This window comes from Euprymna scolopes, chromosome 32 (assembly GCF_053919585.1).
Source record: "Euprymna scolopes isolate OS-2025 chromosome 32, ASM5391958v1, whole genome shotgun sequence".
NCBI classification, from domain to species: Eukaryota; Metazoa; Mollusca; class Cephalopoda; order Sepiida; family Sepiolidae; genus Euprymna; species Euprymna scolopes.
The window spans coordinates 9,324,731-9,348,497 of record NC_136513.1 but is presented as its reverse complement, the minus strand read 5'-3'; the positions used below and the strand labels follow the sequence as shown (position 1 = coordinate 9,348,497).

At 33.7% G+C, this 23,767-nt stretch overlaps 1 protein-coding gene across 1 annotated transcript in view; it reads left to right on the top strand.

Moving 5' to 3' along the window:
• The first annotated feature begins 929 nt into the window (after window positions 1–929).
• LOC145256102 (NPC intracellular cholesterol transporter 2-like) overlaps window positions 930–23,767 on the top strand; it is a 34,656-nt gene continuing 11,818 nt past the window's right edge. The window contains exons 1-3 of the mRNA XM_080114689.1: window positions 930–1,088; window positions 12,701–12,808; window positions 20,535–20,710. Of these exons, the coding sequence (XP_079970815.1) occupies window positions 1,004–1,088; window positions 12,701–12,808; window positions 20,535–20,710 (369 nt within the window). The 5' untranslated portion in view covers window positions 930–1,003. The remainder of the gene's footprint in view (window positions 1,089–12,700; window positions 12,809–20,534; window positions 20,711–23,767) is intronic.

The window sequence follows — 23,767 nt, the reverse complement described above, 5'->3', positions numbered from 1 at the left end:
CGAGACATTAATACGTAATATCCGTAAGTAAAATCTGACTGATAAGAACTAATATTTTCAGGAGAACCGTGAGAGAAATGTTGTGGTGCGAAACGGGTAACGGCTATTGTGATGAATATATAACGTTTTTTCAGCAAGTAGGCCAATAATTGTAACAGTCTTTATTGGACAGGGTTAAAAAAAGATTCGCCAATATAATAGGTCGTGCTGTAAAAAAAAAAAAGCTCAAACAACTGTTTTATGTTGTATCCCTATGTATGCTAGTTTTACAAGTTCTTTAATGGAATATGCTCTACCGAACTAGTAGAACAGGTGTCCACTCGACGTAAATACCTTCGACTAAACCCGGCAATCATGTTGAAGTTAATATTTTGAATTTGATGTGGATCATTTAATTTGAGCTTGATCTTTTTTTTTTAAATTAAATAATGATATTGATAATATCAATATTATCATTAAAGTCAACATGAAATTTAAAGATCATGTTTAAATTGAAAAGATTTTAAATTAAAAAATTAAGTTCAAATTAAAGAACATAATGTTAAAATTATAATTTTTTAATTTGAAGTTATCTATTCAATTTTTACTTAATATTCGTTTAAGTTGGGAGTTTTTATGCAAATTGAGTTTTAAAATATTTAACTTGATCTTTTTTTAATTTGAAGTTGATCTGCTTTTATTTTATCTTGGTCTTTTTTTTTTAAATTTGAGCTTGAATGTTTTTAATTTGAAACTGATCTTTCTAGTTTGATTTCTCCATGTTTTTGTTTTCACCTGTTAGATTATGACAGGTGTAAACAAGGGTAACTCTTCGCACGCATCACGCCACTAGGTCAGAATACAGTCCTGATCTGAACAGAAATATCAACACTCATTGGCTGAGACTAATCTCCCGCCATGAGAGACCGTCGATATAAAAACCTCGCCGCGTTGGGGATTTGTCAGTTCACACATCGCAGTCGTAAACTCTGACATCTTTCACTGATTAATCCGTTAAACAGCCATGAAGAACACCTCTAAATTGTTGGCACTTGCCTTAACATTTGCCGCCGCAACATTGGTCACTGCTTCGCCTTATCAAAACTGCAGTGAGTATTTTAAAAAAAAAAACTTTTTTAACGGCTGTTGCTGGACTATCACCTTTATAAAAATTAACTAAAATTCTTAGATTATCACTTATATATATATATATATATATATATATATATATATATATATATATATATATATATATATATATATATATATATATATATATAATGTTGGTGCAAAATAATGTCGTTTTTTAACGTTCGGCTATATATAAAAACGACATTAATTTTGCACTAACCTATATCTATCGATCTTTTTTCTTTCTTTTTTTTATATTACATGTTCACCCCAAACCAGGCACATTGCCACTTTGGTGTACTATCAGGGGCACCAACTACTGGGGCACTATGTTGGGATTTGGGCAGCAAGATGTCGGTTCACGTTACACTTGAACTTCTGCGTGTCAGTACAGTTGGGGAAGCAGGGACCTGGACTGGAATTCCAGTCTAGCGGTTCTGGGGAAGAAACTACTGGAGTAGAAAGATCTTTTACATCTAGGAATTTCTACTGATTGGGGTGGGATTTAGCTGCCTTTCGGGTTTGTCGAAGGTGTCTACGTCGTGGGAGCACAATTGTTTGCAGTTCACCATTAAAATACTTGTAGAACAGACAGAGGGATGCAACGTTTCGTCGATGAGACAGAGGCTGAAGCTAAGATGCCAGTTCAGGGCCTATCAGATTGGTGACTCTCTTTTGAACCTTGTCTAGGATCTATCTATACATATATATATATATATATATATATATATATATATATATATATATGTGTGTGTGTGTGTGTGTGTGTGTGTGTGTGTGTGTATGTATATATAAATAGATATATATATGTATATATATATATATATATATATATATATATATATATGTGTGTGTGTGTGTGTGTTCCTTAGAAGCGTCGGTTGAGTTTGAATGAAATAAATACGTATTATATACGTTTGAAACCAAAAAAACAACGCATGATTTACAAAATAAGCAGACATTTATTTTGTTTGAAAATTATGTTGAAATTTCAACATAATTTTCAAACAAAGTAAATGGCTGTATATTTTGTAAATAATGCGTTGTTTTTTGTTTTTGTTTTCAAACGAACATAATACGTATTTTATATATATATATATATATATATATATATATATATATATATATATATATATATATATATATATATATATATATGCACTTTTGTTTATCTTTCTGCTATGTTTTGCTTTTTTATAGCATTATAGTATTATTTTTTAGTTTTATCTCCTGCTAATAATTCAAATTAATCCAGGCTTTTTCTTTGTTTTTGTTTTTTTCAAAGGTATCTTTCCTTTCTCTTTCTTTTAACTACTATCTACCTTTCAAAGTCTAATGCGTATTGATTTCTATATAAACAAATATATGTATTTCCATCCTGTCATTGACAAAAAAGTTTTACGAAATGAGAAAACAAATAGCAAGTCGAATAATCACTCCACACTTAGTCCCCATTATTGGGAATGATTTTTGAAAAAATTCACTGCACTGTAATAAAACCTCAACAGTGGGTGTTATTTTTTTTTTTTATTTACGTCATCACAAATGGTGGCAATTATTTATATATGAAAAGTTAGATTACTGGTGTAAGTCTTTGATTTCATACGATTATTTTAACAATACATGCAGATTAATATTGAATTTGAACACTGGCAAAATATAATTTTTCGTTACTTTTAGCGAAAGATATCTCCTAGCATATATATATATATATATATATATATATATATATATATATATATATATATATATATATGTAGTCATCGACATACAGTCCTGTTTCGTTGCATCACAACTCATCAGTGCCGCTAGACTAGCATCTCTCCTAAGCCAAGGATTGAACCTATATATATATATATATATATATATATATATATATATATATATATATATATATATATATATATATATATATACATGTATATGTATATATATATACATACATATACATGTATATATATATACATACATATATGTAAATATATATATATATATATATATATATATACGTATATATTAGTCCTCGCGCGAAAGAGCAGGACACAAAATGTTTTAAATAATAATAATAATAATAGAATAACAATAATAAAGACTTTCGCCGGCGAGGACTACTATTGACCGTAACCAGTTATACAGTCCTTTTGAAATTTTCATCTCTATTTTTCTCGTTATGTACTGAATATTTGTTAATGAAACCTATATAAAATATGTTCCTTATTAAATTTTAAAGATTTTCTATTCTGAAAGAAGTTTAAAAAAATTTAATCTAAAAAAGTTATTTTAAAGTTTTTGTTTTAAAAAATTCAAATTTTCTCATTATTTAGATCTGTATTACAAAGAGGGGTGTTGCAAAAAATGAGATGTGGTGTGAGGAGAAATACCAACTGAAACAGAGAGAAGGAGAGTTTTAAAATTTAATCTTAAAACGATAAGATACAAGTTAGAAAAGCATTTCATCCAAATCATAAAAATTGTTAAACAAAATGTTTTTACTATAGGCGTTAAAAATAAAGGTACAAGATTCAATTTGAAATTTATTTATCTTCAAAGTGCACTTTTATAAATTTTACAAAGTAAGGTATAAAAATTTAATTTAAATTGAATCAAAAAATTACCTTGGATTTATTTTATGTAATGTACATTTTGGTGCACTTTAAAAACATTATCTTTCATCTAGCAATTAATGATATAGATATAAAATTTTCAATGATTTTTAAAAATTGCAACAGAATGTACATTACATAAAATAAATCCAAGGTAATTTTTTGATTTAATTTAAATTAAATTTTTATACCTTACTTTGTAAAATTTATAAAAGTGCACTTTGAAGATAAATAAATTTCAAACTGAATCTTGTACCTTTATTTTTAAAGCCTGTAGTAAAAACATTTTGTTTAACAATTTTCATGCCTTCGATGAAATGCTTTTCTAACTTCTATATATATGGGCACATAAAAACACACACACACACACACACGTATATATATATATATATATATATATATATATATATATATATATATATATATATATATATATATATATACACACATATATACGCGTATATATACATATTACAAGAACAAGAGAGATAATGACACAATGAATACGACATAAATAAATTCTGGGTACGTCATGTGTTTTTCTTCCTTTTTATTTCTTTTATTTCCCTATATTTCTTTTATTTGCTGAGTAATTTTTTACGAGTTTAATAAATTGTTTCGAATGAAAAAACTGTGGTCAAATTAGGATATAAAAAAAAAATTATATAAAAAGTATATTGCCATGATGCGCACGTCTTTTCACCGTGTCTCGTCTCTTTCATGCTAAACAACGTCTCCTTATAATGTCGTTGGTTCGTTGATATGCAAATTAATGTTTATCTACTACAAAGATTGAAGACAAATGTTCAAAGTGATTTGGCAACAGAATTTTTCAGTTGTCGCTTGCCGAATTTGGAAAAAAATGACTAAAAAAAAAAGCCTCCAAAAGACACAAAATAGAGATAAAGGAGAAATGTAGGGTTGGCTCTCAGCGACTGCCATCAAGAGCATCTGTCATAATGCTGTCAACAGTTATTTCACATATTTAACACTTTTATCCGGTTATGGCTGACGGAACGAGAACAATCTCCCTCCGTGGATTAAATAAAGAGTTCTGTTCGAAATTCTGTGTAGGTTTACGGGTTTAATATAAGTATTTGAAGTTCGAAAAGCTGTACCTGAAGAAGGTTGGAGTTATATTGGCTGAAATGTTGTAAAAATAAGAAGAAAGACGTGATTAGTAGTCCGAATAATCCAAATACTTTAATTCACCGGGTGAGACAGATAAACCTACTAATTTGTTGTTAATCCGGGATAATCCTCAGAGTGCAGTTGTCGAACACAACACAAATAAATAATCAAGAGTGTAACCTCTCTCCTTCTCTCCCCCCTCTCTCACTCTCTTTATATATATATATATATATATATATATATATATATAGAGAGAGAGAGAGAGAGAGAGAGAGAGAGAGAGAGAGAGAGAGAGAGGGGAGAGAAGGAGAGAGGTTACACTCTTGATTATATATATATATAAGGAACTTTGTCTCTGTGTGTTTGTGCGAGTTCCTTCCTATGGACTCTGAAACGATTGGGTCGATTTTTATGAAATTTCAAACAAATGTACTTTATTTATCTGTCAGGGTTCTTAGATAGGTTTTGTATCGGAATGTCTTCGATAAGTATCGATAATCGATGATCGAAAAAATCTGATGGGAGACACTTTATACAGCCTAACATCACAATTGCATTTGAGAAGTTTTATTACCACACAAGCAGAAAGGTCCGGCATATAAATTCAACAGTAGATTATTTGATGTGACAGGGACGCGTTCGAAATGAACGTTTCTGTTTCAAGCAAAATCGACCCATGGTACTGGACTTTTTCATTTTGAACTTAAATTCAAGCTATTATCACCGCACAAGCAAAAAAACCAGGCATGTAAAATCAACAGTAAGGTTCTTTGATATGACAAGGGGCGCGTACAAAATAAATGTTTCTACTTAGGGCACAATTAAACCATTATACTTAACTATAAACTTTAATTCAAGCCATTATATGTAAAATTGCCATTCAATTCAAGCTATTACATACTAAATAATTTTATAAAATTAGCAATATGTTCTCTGCAGTGCATTTTAAACTACCATGTATTGTAGAATGCCACTGCGAGGAGGAATGTGAAGCTTCCTCATGGTGCACCACGATGGGTTCCCAACTAGAGGAGCTAATCAACCGATTTGATTGGAAAATAGGCGATTTCGTTGACAATAAAAATATGGGAGTGTGAAACATTCGTTGATCATTATTTAATTTACGGTCACGTCGGGCCTCCCTGCTAGTTATTAGTAGCTGAAGTACTCGCCTACCATATGGTTTTCAAATATTGTAGCGGTTTAAATTTCGAATTCCTCAGCGCCATTGTTGTGCTTTGCAGACCGTTAATAATCAAGATAACCACAGTGTTGTTGTGAACAAAATGTGTATCAGCAAAAATATGTTACAATTCATGATTCTAGGTGACATAATTAGTACGAATCGATATACTATATATAATAGTGTGTTAGATGTAACTATATCTATAGTCTCGCGGTAAGTTAATTCCTGAAATAGGTATATCAACTTACTCCATAACAAATACTTATCGCTTAAATGCCAACTAAATCGCATTTTTGGTCTTTATACGTCTTTGTTTTCTTCTGTTTGTTTTACTAATATTTTCATTGAAGAAATGACGTAATTCTATGCAATCGCTTCTGTCACTGTTTTCTTTCTTTTTTATTTTTTTTATTACATTTTCACCCCAAACAAGGCACATTGCCACTTTGGTGTAGGGGGCTACTATCAGGGGCAGCAACTACTGGGGCACTATGTAGGGATTTGGGCAGCAAGATGTCGGTTCACGTTGCACTTGAACTTCTGCATGTCAGTACATTTAGGGAAGCAGGGACCTGGAATGGAATTCCAGAGTCTAGCGGTTCTGGGGAAGAAACTACTAGAGTAGAAAGATCTTTTACATCTAGGGATCTCTACTGTGTGGGGTGGGATTTAGCTGCCTGTCGGGTTTGTCGAAGGTGTCTACGTCGTGGGGGCACAAGTGTCTGCAGTTCGTCAGAGCATTCACCATTAAAATACTTGTAGAACAAGCAGAGGGATGCAACGTTTCGTCGATGGGACAGAGGCTGAAGCTTAGATGCCAGTTCAGGGCCTATCAGATTGGCGACTCTTTTTTGAACCTTGTCTAGGAGCGAGAGACTAGTAGCAGATGCACCAGCCCAAATGTGACAACAATACTCCATACATGGGCGAATGGTGGCCTTATAGAGGTACAGGATACTTTCAGGTGTCAGTAGTTTTCTAGCACGGTAGAGAGAGCCTACCTTTTTCGCAGCGGCCCTGACAATGTTTCAATATAATTGTTCCAGCTCATGTTTCCTGTGAATGTTAGGCCAAGCAGTTTGAAAGATGTACTCTCAGACAGGGAGTTTCTCTAGCATATTTTATTGATATTTTCTCTAGTCTCCGACACGCAAAGTTCGGGAAGGGATAACTACATTATTCCTATTTCAATACAGGAAATTATTTTTCGCCTTTGGCAATAATGCATTTCCTTAACGCGATCACGTCATATTCAGTCCGTGACAAATATGGGTTAACAACAAACGCTAATATAGATGTCCCCACTTTAAACGTTGAATAAATGCAGGGTGAGATCATTTGAATATTAAGACTACTGTTCTCATTTTTAATTGTAATTCACACAACGTTTCAGCCGATATAACCTCCGACAAAATGTGTATCTTGTCGAATTTTGGAATATTTTTTTTGAACTCATTCTGTTGAACTCAAGAATTTATACAGAATTTCGAACGGAACCCTTTATTTAATCCCTAGAAATAATATATTCTCGTTCAGATCGCTAATCAATAGTTTGTTTTTTCTGACAACCTTACTTATTTTTACGAAACCCGACAAGAAAAATCAGGAGGCGTTATTTTGCTATAATAATAGCTATACTAACACTGTCTTACGTTGTTAAAATTAAGATGGCGGCAATGCTAAAACAAGATGGCGTAAAACCAGATGACGTGCTAAACATTATGCAGTAAAAAGTGTACTCCAGCTGGAAAGTTTAATTAAACATGTGATTAATTTGAATGATTTAATAGCAAACCACCCGGCGTTGCCCGATCATGAAATAGTTTTAAGTCTTTTCAAGTGCAACACGCGACTCACGTGAGTGCATTTAAAGGTAAATAAACATCCTTTCAAAAATTTTATATCGTTTGGTTTTTATCAAAAAATTAAGCATTTATTCATAACGATAATTTGAAACAAGTTTATTTTTTTTATTTCTTAATACATTTATCACGTGAGCCGCGTGTGGAACTTTAAAAGACTTAAAGCCGTCCATTTAACATCCTAACGGACTTATTACTCAGAGAAAAAGTTTATATCTTCAAGGAATAAAATGATTTATTTAAAAATAAATCGCATGAAAATGCTCTCAAAGGGACGAAAGCTTGCTTCATCTTTTAAGAAAAAAATCTTATATTTTCTGGCATTTTTTAATATATATATATATATATATATATATATATATATATATATATATATATATATATATATATCCCCGAAACAGTGTTTCATGGTTAACAACTGATGATTCCTTTAAGAACGTTGGTACTATTTTTTGTTCATGTAAGTAAGGCTACGGGAGATAAATAGACTTACTGGCAAAATAATGTTCCAAAGAAGGACAATATTTATTTATATAGTTTTAAAGGTTTTAAAGAAACTTTCAAGACTATATATATATATATATATATATATATATATATATATATATATATATATATATATATATATATATATAATATAAAGCTGAATGTGTGTGTGTGTGTGTGTGTGTGTGTGTGTGTGTGTGGTCACGAATAGGCTCCTATATGGTTGACTATTTTAAAAAACTGATTGCATATAATGATAGAAGATGTATCGAGACACAGGAATGGGTATGTTTGATCTGGCAGAACAGTGGTTCATTAAAATTGTGAGTCTGCGTTTGCGCCTGGTCCACAAAGTATGGAAATAAAAAAAAATGAAATTAAAAAAAAAACGTTTACAAGTGTTTTTGATATAGATGCACATAAGAATACTTTGATAAGTATGTTTTAACTTAAATAGGGATGGTATAATAAACTTGTGGGGTCTGCGTTCGCGCCTGGCCTCCATAGAATGGAAATAGGCACAAACTTTAATAAAGACTTTTCATATCTATCTGCGTAAGTATACTTTGATTATTATGTTTCAGTTTGAAGAAATATGGTATAATAAAATTATGGGGTGTTCGTTCGCCCCTGACCTACATAGAATGGAAATATGTCACAAAGTTTAACAAGGTTTTTTTTTTAATATAGATCCACAGAATATTGTGATAAGTATTTCAGTGTGAACAGGTATGGTATAATAAATTATGGGGTTTATCTATTTTATTTTTACTTTCATCATATTTTGCTTTAGTTTTGATACCCCCAAATTCGAAGCTATCTCTTTACAACCCTTCCTTTTCATAACCTATCATACTTTATAAATCAGAGTCCATTTTCTGTAGGCTGTTTTTGAACCCAGTCAACGACGGGTACTTTTGCTAATATATATATATATATATATATATATATATATATATATATATATATATATATATATATATATATATAAAGTTTGGATTGTAACTAGACAAACGAGCTTTTAAAATTAGGTTGCCGTCTCAAGCATGATGCGTTTACTCATATTCTTTGCTCTTCGATTTTCATTTCTACTCATTATTTTATGTTCTCACACGTTTGATCATTAAAAAAACCTCATTCACTTTTTATTATGATACTTTCATATTATTATGCCTTGTGAAACTACTATAAAAACAAACATAATATGAAAACATTTTAGAACAAATTCGTCAATTTCTTAAACGGAAAACATTAAACAGACATTTTGTAAAAATAACGACATATTAAAAAAAAAAAAATAATGAGACCCCCCCCCCCGAAAAAAATTTTGTTTTGCCCGAATTTCCTTTTCTTTTCCATAACTCTCAGTAATCGATTGTTTACACTTGATATTAGATGCGCAAATTAGTCGCTGGTTTGCCACTTTAACCGATTCTCAAAGAACATACATGCTATTGAATTGCCTTTCATATGAATGAATATCTCTTCTTCAGGATACTCTACAGGTTCTTGATAGGACCCAAATCACATATATTTGAAGGCCAGCCCATAAGATCTTCAAAAAATCCCTTTTCATTTAATCAGGATTTGATGCATCATGTGCTCGTTGTCTTCTTGCATAAAACTCATAGATCAACACTTAGTTAAAATCTGATTATGAAGCCATTCAAAGAAATGTTGCTCTAGAGGATCACAGTCACATTTGGAATTTATTTTGACCTCGTCTCTCACTGTCTGGACCCACAAACTCATTACAAGGGCTATAACAACTGAATATTCTTTTCATTATGTTGACTCTCGAGTATATATCAGTAAATATCTTATATGTTTTTATATAGAGTGATGTGGTTCTCGATTGGTTAACTGTGTCTACCTGTGTCGAATATATGCTCGAGAGTCAAAACAATGGTAAGAATATTCTCTTGTCATAGCCATACTCATTACTAATAATTCTAGCTCATATCACGATGACACCGCCCTTTGTTGGCGTCCAAAAACCCATCCGCGAGCCCATCCTCGGGCTTATCGAGGGTGATTCGTGATTCATCTGTCAAAAGCATTTTACTCCAATCAGTTTTCATGTATTTTCTGCCCACTGCAATCTTTTCTTTTTACGTAGGAGTCACCCACTTATCAAGGAACTGGGGCCACTTGAGGGTAAGGGTTATTGAGTGTACAGTAATCAATGGGATAATATCGTAGTAGTCGTTATTAATGGACATTTGGTAGATTTAATTACTTAATGGAACGGTTCATGAAGAATTTGTTTATGTTGGATTTGAAGACAACCAAGTTGTAGTCAGCTGGGAAACAAGCAAACGGGAAAGAGTTCCACAGGCGTGCAGTTCTAAGAAAGAAGCTTTGTTCATGGAATCTACGTTTTGATTTAGGCACAGTTAAAGAGTTAGGAAAGTTATTGAAAGTGGTTTCAGCTAGACGGGTGTTTTTCGAGAAAGAATCGCGAGGGAGACCAGAGATTTGAGCTCATACAATCACTTGCCATGGAAATAACGATAAAACAAAGAAGGCTCGCAACATCCCTTCTGTGGGAAAGAGGTTACAGGGAAGAGAAAAGGGGCATTCCCCACTAAGTTACGAAGTCCATTTTGTACTCTGTTAAGGCAGGATAAGCTGCTTCTAGCAGCTCCTGCCCAGATGTGGCAACAATACTCTGTCCCTGGATTTACTTGGCTTTTATATAGATAGAGAATTGCATCAGCAGTGAGATATCTACTGGAGCGGTAGAAAGATCCCACCATTCTTCCAGCGACCTGTGAAACATATTTGATGTACATGTTCCATTTCAGATCAGGAGTAAATGTCAAGCTCAGAAGTTTGTCAAAATATAAAGCTTTTCCAATACTAGAGTCATTCATTCCAATTAATGCCAGATGGGGATCAGAACAATGGTAATGTAAAGATAAAAGCTTGGTTTTAGATGCATTAAAAGTAACAAGTCACCTCTTTCCCCATTATACCACACGCTCAAGATCCGAGGAGAGAGAATCAGAGAGAACTTGGTCAATCACGGTCTTTGATGTGTTGCCATAGATGGTAGTGTCATCAGCATAGATGTCAACGAATGATCTAAGTATGGGTTTTGGGAGATCATTGATGTAGATCAGGAAAAGAGTTGGGCCCAGGACAGACCCTTGAGGGGCTCCAGCATTAATACTGTGAGCTTCTGATTTCTGCCCAACAACTACTACTCTTATGAGCCTATCAGAGAGAAATGATTTAATAATTGACAAGACATTTCCAGCTATACCGTAGCTGGAAATCTTGTGAAGTAGGCCTTTATGCCATACCCTATCAAACGCCTTTGATATGTCAAGAGCAATTGCCCTAGAGAGGAAGCCTTTGTCGAGAAATTCGCTAATCCTATGAGATAAAACCATTAGCGTATCTTGTGTAGGTCTAGCAGAACGGAAACCATATTGCATGTCACTAAGAAGGTTATTTCTGCTGAGGTGGTGGACTACTTTTTTATTTAATATGGATTCCAGCAACTTACTCATGACGCACAGGAGACTTATTGGTCTGTACTGAGAGGGAGATTATCTATCATCTAAATTCTTAAATACAGGTCATATTGATGAGGTTTTCCAGGTTGTTGGGAAGCACTTCTCCTTAAGACAACGCTTAAATTTTTTTGTGAGTATTGGAGCAAGTTCTTGTTGAAGCTTTTTCTTTATGTTATTTCATGGAAATAGGACAATTGATTTTATTTTTTACCTTAGAAAACTGCCTTAATACTTTATACCTTGTTTACCTTGGCAACATAGGAGCCCCAGCGGCCTCAAATATGAAAGCACATGGCGCATGTTGGGTTTCTTATTAATTCTCTTTACACATGTCATAAATCTCGCAATGTTGAATTCTTTTTCTTTTGTTGAATTCCCATTTGACATATTTTCTTGATTTCTCTCCCTTTAAAGCTTTAAAAATTTGAAGCGAATGATTTCCTTTGCTAATTTCTTAGATTATATAGTTCTCAAAAGATTGCTAGCTTTTTTTTTATGAGTCATAATACTAAATTCTAGCTTTCGCAAATAATTTCTTGACACTGCAAATTGCTGCAATTACTGAAAAATACTAAACATTTATCTGAAATTGAAAATTGTAACTTAATTGCTTCCATGCTTACTCGCTCTACCTAATAATACAAATTATTTAATTTGTTAACACACATGCTTTTTATATAACATATTCGACAATAGCTCATTTGCATATAATTACTAGATGCAGTTAAACATGTTTTATATAAGCTTAAGTATACAAGTGATTTATTTTACATATTGTAAATGTTGTTCATATTGCAGCGTCCAATGCCGGTTACGCCGTTGATGTCAGAGTCAGCAAGTGCGCAAGCAGCCCGTGCGTCCTAAAGAAAGGCACTAGCGTTTCCATTGAAGTCGACTTCATAGCGTGTAAGTACAATAATATCTATCGATATCAAGGGATAAACTACTTAACCGATCATTATTAAATTTGGCACAGAGCTATTAGGCGTGAAGGATCCAAATGTGAGCTATAATTAGTTTAATTTAATTTTATGAAATATATGAAAGCCCAACGTAAAAATTCAGATATCTTCAATTTTTGTGACATTTCGTCAATAAATATTAAATATAAATTAATAAATATTCAACAATTTTCAGTTTATTTGGAGTATTTTACTGATTTTATTACGCAGGGGGGTATAATATGGACACAATATATCAATATATAAGACTTTCATTGAATTTGATCCTTAATCATTAGGCATAAATTATACACAATTATTTTAATTTCAATTTGGTCTTAAGGACCCTTAAGCTTAAGGCTTCAATTTTAGATATTTTTTATAATCATAATTATGTAATAGAATTTGATCAAAAATGGAATAAGGATTCTAGACATAAGATTTAGTACTATTGTATCCTGGATTATAATCTTTACAAAAGATATATGAAAATGATGCGAATCTGTTTTGTTCGAGAAGTTAGTTTTACCTGTCCTAGATAGTAGATTATTATTATTATTATTATTATTATTATTATTATTATTATTATTATTATTATTATTATTATTACTAGTAGTAGTAGTTTTTAACCCGTGAAAACGAGCAAAAGTTATAGCCCGTTGACTAAGAATGAGTGCCTTATGCCAAATTGATGGTTGAATATGGTTATATTTGCGCTTGTTTTTTTGCAATAAATACTAATCCTATTAATACCTATGAACTCCTAACTATGCATCGACGGAATACCATAATACTTAGTTCGATACACCTCATCAGAATAAAGGACCAGACAAAATTTCAGCCAGATCGGCCCAGTACTTTCCTAAAAAGTGGAACGGACAGACAGACAAACAGACAGACAGAGAAATATAATATGGATGAAGATTATTACAACAACAACAACAATAGTAATTTATGAAATTCATAACGTAGATGACCCAAATAATTTGTAATTTTCTCCATGTCTCCTGAACATTAACTCCTTTTAACACTGTATCACCAAATGATGATAGAAAAGTATGGGAGCAACATACGAAATATAGATTGGAATAACTGACGCCATAACAAGTGTACGTAATTATAACATATCGGAAAACAGAAAAAAAAACATTGATTGTCAAGAAAATATAAATAACGAAGGAAAGAAAACATTAAAAAAAATTTTTTTTAGTGGAAACTACCAAGATAGCCCATTAATATCAACCGTACTATTGATGTTGCTGGTTGAGTTTATGTCAACTTAGCTTATGTTCAAGAGAGATTAGTATAGGCACAATATAAATTATTATTGGCATCCATAGCTGAAAAGTTTTTTTTTTTTTTTTTTTTTTTTTTCATAAATAAAATCTTATAGGATATTACCAGCAATGCACATTTACGGGTTAAAAACTATCGCAGGGAAATTCAACGAAACAGCGTGATTGAGATGCTGGGGATGTAATCAAATGAATGGTTACGATTCTGTTGGTTTTACATCAATTTTGAGGCAGTCGACCGAGACGGAGACAATGATCACCGACCCGACAGGATGACACTTTTAACTTTTCAAGCCGGAAAACTATGGATATAGGACACCTATGTTCCAGCCTGTAGCAGATGCTTATCTTGTGTTTAAGAGAGATAGACAATGAGTACAATATAGGTTATTATGGGCATCCGAATCTAAAAAGTTGATTTTCATAAATACTAACTTGTACATCATCTTAGGCATTACCTTCTATTTTGACAGATGTGTAGTGTCTGTTCATTCGTCATATATACATTGATTGGCGATAAAACAATGGCCTAAATTTGGTGAACAAGTCAGGCTTCGAGCAAAATTTATTTGTACCAAATATAATAAAAAAAATTTTAAGCTACCTATCAATTCTCTTTTTATTCCAGTGTTCGCTCTAAACAAATAAACGTTGATATTAAGTTGTGAAAGTGTGGTTTTATCTATATGAGATGGTGACCGTTTTCTTAAGTAAAGCATAGGCAGATACAGCATCATGTATCTATGTAACGTTACACTTACACACATGTTTCCACACGGGACCCAACACGTTGTATGCAGTCTACATCGCAAAGGAGATCAAGACAAAGAATAACTCAAACTCACTTTTTCATAACAATGACATTTATTTCCTCATTCTCCCACCACGCGTGACTTCTTGTTATGGCTGTAACACCTTTAACGTGATCGTCTTCTCAAACGTGCTCTCGAACGCCATCTACGTCTCTAACGTGATCGTCTTCTAGAAGAGGCTTTTTCTTTTTATGGTCTTATTTTCCTTACTGTGGCATCATTTCGCTCGGCATTTGCATATAGTCGTCAGCGCTATGTGACATCTACAAAACCACCATACGCATATGTCTCTGGTCTCTTTCTCCTAGACAGGGTTCAAAAAAAGAAACTGCAATATAATATGTATGTCTCGCACTTCAACCAAGCTCCAACCAATGTCTCATCGCCGCAGTGTTGTATCCCTGTGCCTATTTTACAAGCACTTTAATGAAATATGCACTGATGAACTCGTAGCAATTGTGATCTCTCAACGAATAACCTGAGAGACGCCTCTACCCTTCACTGTAGGGGTCCTTAGATGCTGAAAAGCTTTTTACTCTTATAATTTCTTGCTAGACTTCGGAATTCCTTCCATCTTCCTTGTTTCCCTGGCCGTATTAATGTGCAGAAATTTAAATGTAATGCGAAGAGATATTTCACTACCCAATTCTCTACCGTAGGCATAATCCCAAGTAGGAGCCCCTTACGTCCATAAAAAGATGGAACTAGTTTTTCCAAGTTACGTTATTCATCTTGACTTTCTGCCTTATCAACCAACCAACCAACCATGCAACTATCCAACCATAACCTCTTCACCCAAATAAATACATAAATAAATCTATATATATAAAAGCGAAAATAGGTGTATGTATGTATGTATGTATGTATGTATGTATGTATGTTCGGTTTTTGTGTATGTCTGTAAAAGGTTTTTTCGCTGGACTTCTCGGTCGGTTCATTCCTTCTTAAAACTTTTTTTTATATCACGTCTAAAAGATAATATCTATGAGTTACGAATGGGGGTCGCCTGTCTATTTAATTTGCCCGACTTTCACACGCTATTTTTTCCAGATTTTTAGAGCGTCTCGTATATCTTTCGCATTTCAGTATAAACCAAGCGAAAACTGGCTTGCAGCCGCGTCATGTTTCAAGGTCAAACATCACGCAACTTAAGTTTCTCGCACCTGTTAATTTCATTTTATAAACGTTAAATTATGAGGCTTTTCATTCCTCTTCGCTCGTGGCCGAGATGGCTAGGTCCCAGGGTTTTTGTTTTTATTTTCATTTCGTTTCCATCTCCATGTCAAAGGTTCGGGGTTCAAGCCTACTTTCCTACTAAAACTTTTTTCTTCTTTTATACCTCCCAACACCCGGCCAACGGTTTTTTTTAAACAGGGTGTTTTTGATCCCCCCCAACACACACTACAAACACCCGGGCCACGCCGGGTACCCTCCGTTAGTAAATAAATAAAATAAGCTCTAAATGTGAATTTCTGCTTTACAAGCACACATGGGGTCGACTAATTTAGATTATTGTTTCTATAGCGTATTTTTTTTAAATCGTGCCTTTTGATATCAAAATGAGATGCTTGATAATTTACTGAACAGATCGTTCAGGCAGACATTTTGCCAAATTTAGACCAAATAGTCGTGTAAAAAGCGCTGACGCGCGTTTAGCAACTGTATACAAATGCCGTGCCGTGTGCGAAGTGACGTCACAGTACGGAAGACAAAATACAATGAAAAGAACGTGAGCACAGATCGACGATCACGTTAGGGGCGATAAAAATCACTTTAGAGATGAAGATCATGTTAGAGACGTGGGTGACGTCAAAACCTTAACGCGGTCACTCGTAGCGAGAGAATAAAGAATAAAGATCTTATTTTTGAAACCTGAAACAGCGAGTTGAAGTTCTTTCACATTCTTTGTCTCCTTTGCGACCGATTCTACAACATTTTGGGTCCCGAGTGTGTACGTGTTAACGCGTGTGTAAACGTGTACAACGTTACAGTCGAACGATATAATTTTCCATAACTACTAAACTCACTGCTGGGTTTAGACCGTCATAAAATAGGTTAGTTTTATCCCACCGATCAACACGTATGTAACTATCCCGTTTAGTACGACAAAAAACAGTGGGATCGGAGCAAAAGTTTGCATGCTCGCTCAAATAAATGGTGGTGCCACGCTGCCTCCGTGTGATAATGGTTGGAAGCCTCTCAGCCAGAATCCAGACTGGTGCTGTCACGGTGTTACGAAATGCATTTCTTTTTGTTCTGCTGTCATAGTAGTCGCTATCGCTGGCGGTGATTTGTTTGTTTGTGTTTTTGTTGAACATTCATTCTATTAGGAATTCTTTCTAAAACGATATCGGTAATTACAGAAGGGATCACGAGAAGGTTGTCAACGTTCCTAAATGAAAATATTTCTGTGGAACGAACTAAGTTCAAACTTGGCACACCCAGGTTGTCATCCCGCATCGTTAACCACTCAGCTACCATCACCTCCCACTGGTGGTGTTGTCAGCGGCTGTAGTGTTCGCTGACGATCGACAGATTATCATAAGGCCACTATCACCGTTGCCGCTTATGTGACGACGTGCTTGACCTGAAGGATGTTGCCATCCTCGTCCTATTTTGAAGACCATGAAGAGCATGAAGCGAGAGATCGTTCGTAAACTATAAGATGACGTATGGAATGAAATAAGAATAAAAAAAGTTGCAACTTTTCTGGATTCACATCAATTCTCGAGCCAGTCACACAAAACAGAGACAATGCCTGCCAATCCGAGGGAATGACACTTTTTGCTTTCAAAGCTGGAACGCCACTCATATGGTATGCCATAAGTAAGTTTGTTGAAACCAGAAAAAATAGCAACTACAACTACCCAACTGATCTTGATACTGCACGGTTACTATCGTCTTTCGCTAGCTAAATATTGACGAAGAAAACAACAAAAAATAAATAAATATTAGACGCATGATACTCACTTGCAATTATTAGCCATGAGAGACCGCTTCGGTGTCCTAACACATCTCTTGATGTCTATCATACGAAGTAACACCATGTATTGAATATTTGGCAGGTGACCCCGAGAGGGGGAGGCATTCGATGGGTTGCACACACGTAGACTGATTCCATTTGAGGAATGATTGACTTTCGACCATTGTCTATTGGAATACATAATTTCACCAGAAATATGTGAGAAGATATCGGTCAAAGGATTGAGACAATAGCCAATGGGAAATATTAAACATTCCGAGTGGAAAGAATGTTTATATAAATCGATACAAACAGAAAGCGAGGCAGTTAGTCACAGAGCGAAAAAAAGCTGAAGCATTCTTAACCACCAAACATCCACACTACCCCCACATGCCTTCACTGATGTCAACACACGTCATAACTGTAAATCCAAAAACTGTTGTCGGCGTGAAATAAAATAAAGTGTAATTTGATAGATCAGCTGTGTTGTGTTTTACTTACTGTCAGTGTGTATACATCGTAACCCAGTGACAAATGTAGATTTAGCAATTATATAGAAATAAAAGCACATTTGAACGACCAGCTGTTGCAAATATATAGCACATGTTTGTTATGGCATTGTTTACATGTAACTAAATATTTATTTGTTCTTTACACATCATGTTCCATGATATAAAAGTCTTATTTATTTGTCCTGTATAAACGCATTTGACTTTTAACATATTACTATTCAGCTATAGATTACAGTTTAAGTAGAAATTAGAAGAAAAATATTGTGCATAGTATTATGGTATGCAATTAATTTTGAGAATATATTATTTTAAATTCTTCGTTGTGTCTTCTTTTGGATCTTAATATGAGACATTAGACGAATGCTAGCCACTCTCATGAATGAATCTTGAGAGATATCTGGAACGTTTCAACGCATTTATCTAGCTATCATCCAAGACAATGTCATGTCAATTATTATGTCATCCTGAAGCATTTAAATCTTGATGAAAAAAAGTAACATTTATTTGTTCTTTTGCAGATTGTGTTTCAAAATATTAGACATCTTTTCATGTTTTAGTATTACAACAAAAACTCTTCTAGCTACAACCATTGTATATAATTTTTATCTTCCCTTGTGTACCTAGAACTTTCATGTACAAAGTTTTTTTTCTCCCAAGCACTACCTGTTTTTTAAACACAATACCACGGAGCTGCTTCTCAGCTAACAATAACATGATCGTTTTCATGTCCAATTTTAAGAAATTCCTGTTGAGTTGTCCCCTTAAATCATAAAATTTTGCTCAGTTCCAATAATCGTCACCAACCATCACGTTGTTGTCTCACAGTCCACCTCATAAACCCGTTATCTCTTATCCTCGAGTATCCTTAGGATCTTTATAAACGGTGACTAGTTAGGAGATAGAAATATTTTCAAGTTTTATTTCAAATAAAATAAGAATTTATAAATTTTGATTATTAACGGAACCCTGAAAATTTCACATTTGTATCCTTCATCTGTTGCATGTTACAGCTAATTCAATAGATGTCCGGCGCGAACGCAGACCCCACAATATTATAGTACCACATTAAGCGAAACATACTTATCTAAGTACTCTGATTAATGAAGTTTTAAAATATCGGAATCTGTCTCCAAAACTCGTGTATTAGTTTGTGGAATTTTTCCATTGTATGGACGTCCGGCACGACGAAGACCCCGCATTATTATTGTGCCATATTTTGAAAGAGCAGGCACTGCACTTTTAAATATTTATTAGCTTTAAAGTAAAATGATGTAGTGTAACAGATTAGGCATAAGGATATCAAAATGTGGAGTCGGTAGTTCTTTGTTATATATCTTACTCTTAAGTAGATTTATTCATTTCCGAAGACTTCAAAGGTTTATTTTAGAGTTTCAAGTTCGACATAATAGCGCCATCAGATGAAACTAAACAATTTCTTATTTGCATTTAATCTTCGGTGATTGGACGATCACATATTTTTTAAAAAGAGATGAATAGTGATAACGTAATGCAAAAATGAAATTGCTTTAGCTTCTTATTATATAGACTAGACTTTTTAAATCGTTAAAAACGAGCAAAAGGTATAGACCGTTGACTTAGAACGCATTCTTTATGCCAGATTGATGGTTAAATATGGTTCAAGTTATACTCATTTTTTCATTAAGTACTAATTCCTATAAATCCCTATTAATATGTACGTGTGCATGGAATGGATGCCATAATACTTAGTTCACTGCACATTATCATAACAGAAGTCCATATCCAGATCGGCCCAGTAGTTTCCGAGAAAAAGTGAACTTAAATACTAATCCCTATTAAAATTCATTAACCCCTAACTACGCATGAGCATCGAATGGATACCATAATACTTAGTTCGCTGCATCTTATCATAAAGATTCATACACATTTACACCCAGATCGGCTCAGTAGTTTCTGAGAAAATGTGCAACGGAGAGACAAGCAGACATACAAACAAACAGACGAAGAGAAATATAGATTTGAAAAGGCCAAAAGTCATCCGCAGGAGCATGACTAAAAGACGTGCCTTTGAGCGGCATTTTATAGAGTCGGTAAGAATTAATAACGCGTTTGATTTTGTTGTTACTTTCAGCCCAGGATTCATCTGTCTTGACTGACCGCGTAAAAGGTATAATTGCTGGAATAAAACTGCCCTTTAGCACAGAGAACGCCGACGGCTGCATGGGAAAAGGTCTTACGTGTCCATTGACCAAAGGCCAAAAATACACCTACAAGAGCAGTATACCCATATCAGTCCTCTACCCGTCGGTAAGTATATTTGAATCTTTCCCGCAACAAAAGCATATTTGAATCTTTACCTGCAACGAAAATACATTGAGTTACACATCTACGATAAAGGTCGAGAGTAAGTAAGGTCCTACTCCTAACTCTTTCCTAAGAATTAGATCGTCCACTGATTTCAGGGTTGTCAGGAAACAAGCAAGCCAGTCTTCAAATGGGAGTAGAAGCTAAAAGGGACATCATAAATCAAAGAAATAATATCTGGATGGAGTATACGAATGGATGGTTTCCTCCAAGAAAGAAAAACATTTTAGAAGTGGTCAAGAGCAAAACAAATATGAGCGTATCTTTAGGGACTCTCTAATACCCCCCTCCCAAATGGGACAAGTAATCATTCACCTCACTAGCTAATAGTTTCCTTAACAAATGTTCTAAAACAAGGGGTCAAGGAAGAGTCGCTCAACCTGTTACTCTTGAAATAGCATTTATTTTGGTCTGGCTATATATACATAATACACACACACACACACACACACACACACAGATATATATATATATATATATATATATATATATATATATATATATATATATATATATATATATATATATATATATATATACTTGGGCAGCATTTCCCCCTTTATGCACGTTTCATTGAAAAGCAGAGAAAACTATTGTTTTTTTTTTCTCTTACAATCCATTTTTTCTTTTTGACGGACTAGTTTCCGAACATTCTGTTCGAGTGTAAAAAGAAATTTGCCGTATTTGCGAACGTTTTCGACCTCCATAGGTAGTCCTCAGGCGAGTGATAAAAAATAATAAAAAATAAAAAATGAAATAGTGAGTTGAATGGAAAGACGATTAAAATCGTTTACAATACTTAAAAGCATTTAAGCGTACCATCCGTTTCGTATTAAGCCTCGTTAACAGTTTTTTTTTTAAATACGTATCAACAAGGCTTCAATAATCGGGAGGCGCACATCACAGTGTGAAACAGTTGAAATGGCAGTGTTTTTTATTAGTATGTCTCTAAATTCAGTTTTGGTGGTGTCGTATGCTCTGAGGTGCTGATAAATGGAGCTATTTGGGAAAGATAGATGACATGTTAATCGACGAGAGATGCTGGTTCGAGTCATGCCAATGTACGTGTTATTTTTGGAGACACATTCTCCTATAGGGCATTTAAAGACGTACACAGCGTTTCTAGTTTTGAGAATACTGTCGTCGGATGTAGGTTATTGTTTATTAATAATTGGCTTGTTTTTAATTTTTTGTAATAAATGCTTTTAAGTATTGTAAACGATTTTAATCGTCTTTCCATTCAACTAATTATTTCATTATTTATTTTTTTTTTTTATCATTTTTTTATCACTCGCCTAAAGACGACCTATGGAGGTCACAAACGTTCGTGAATACGGCAAATTTCTTTTTACACTCTAACAGAATGTTCAGAAATTAGTCCGTCAAAAAGAAAAAAAGTGCATTGTGTCAACGTGATTATGCCGGATTTATGCAAACATAAACAAAAAACTAAAAAATTAAAAACAGAAAAAAAAAATGCGTAATAAAAACCAAGTAAAAGCGTAGAATAAAAAGAAAAAAGAAAAAGACAAAGAAAAATAAGAGAATATATATATATATGTATATATATGTATACATATGTATATATATATATGTATGCATATATGTATATATATATATGTATGTATATAAATATGTATATATGTATATAAATATATATATACATACATGTATATATATATATGTGTGTGTGTGTGTGTGTGTGTGTGTGTGTGTGTGTGTGTGTGTGTGTGTGTGTGTATTAAACAGAAAGGAAAAGATAAATTAACACTTCACAAGGATGGTTTGCGCACGTGCTACACTAGATTATAACCCATTCGTCGACCACACCATCATCCAACCATTTTAAATATTAAAACACCATTGAAACAAGATAGCGTGCAACATCCGTTATCAAAAATTAAATTGTTTTTAAACAAATACAAGTAACTTAGTTACGATTAGAACCCATATAAGCCATTCAGTCATGCTTTAATAACGTGAAACATTTCTACTAAAATTCAAAATTAATGCTTTATTTATGGTTTATTATCGTTATTTACACACACACACGCGCGCGCACACACACATATATATTTATATATATATATATAAAAGTGAAAGTGTCTGTGTGTCTGTGTACATTTCCCTACGCAATAACTCAGTCAATTTTTGGTCTATAGAATCGAAATTTGATATACAGCTTACTGAGATTTGGGAAAATCGAAGTGATCGGTTTTTGGTCAGAAATTTGGCGATTAAGGGGTCGATTTGACCTTTGAGAACTCTACCAAACTCCTCCGACAATTTTGGGTCTAAACACTTGAAATTTTAGATATAGGTTCCTTGAACATGGATCGAACTTAATAATTTGATGTGAGCCCAAAACAATAAATGTTAAGGGGTCATAATAGGGGTCAAAGTTTTTAAAATTTTGACCTCTGCGGTCTCTACCAAATTACTCAGACAATTTCTGGTCTAAACATTTGAAATTTGACATAAAGGGTATTCAGAGATAGGGCAAGCTTTTTAATCGGTTTGGGTCGAAAATTTTTAGTTACCAATATATAAATCTATGTATGTATGTATGTTTGCATGTCTGCCTAAAGCTTTCGACAGAGTCGACGGATTTTACCAAGATCAGTATCGTTTTAAGTACGACCTTTCAGAAGACAAACATCGAAAAATTGGCTAAAAACAATAATATCTTCACCTTCAACTGGGAACATTTCTACAGAGGAGAGGGGTCGCTTTTTTTCGCCGATATTTTTGAAAGTCATCCTCTCCTTTCGATTGTCTAGCCTTAATTTAAAAAAATGTAACTTCCGGTTTGGCGGTGGTCGTAACAGCATAGACGTACGGTCCCCCCCCCGTTCTTTTCCTCCTTCGCAGTACGGGTTCGAGCCTGCCTTCCTACTACCACTTTTTTTTCTCAACAGACACATCCAAACACCCGGGCAACGCCAGGATGAAATGCTAGTATATATATATATATATATATATATATATATATATATATAT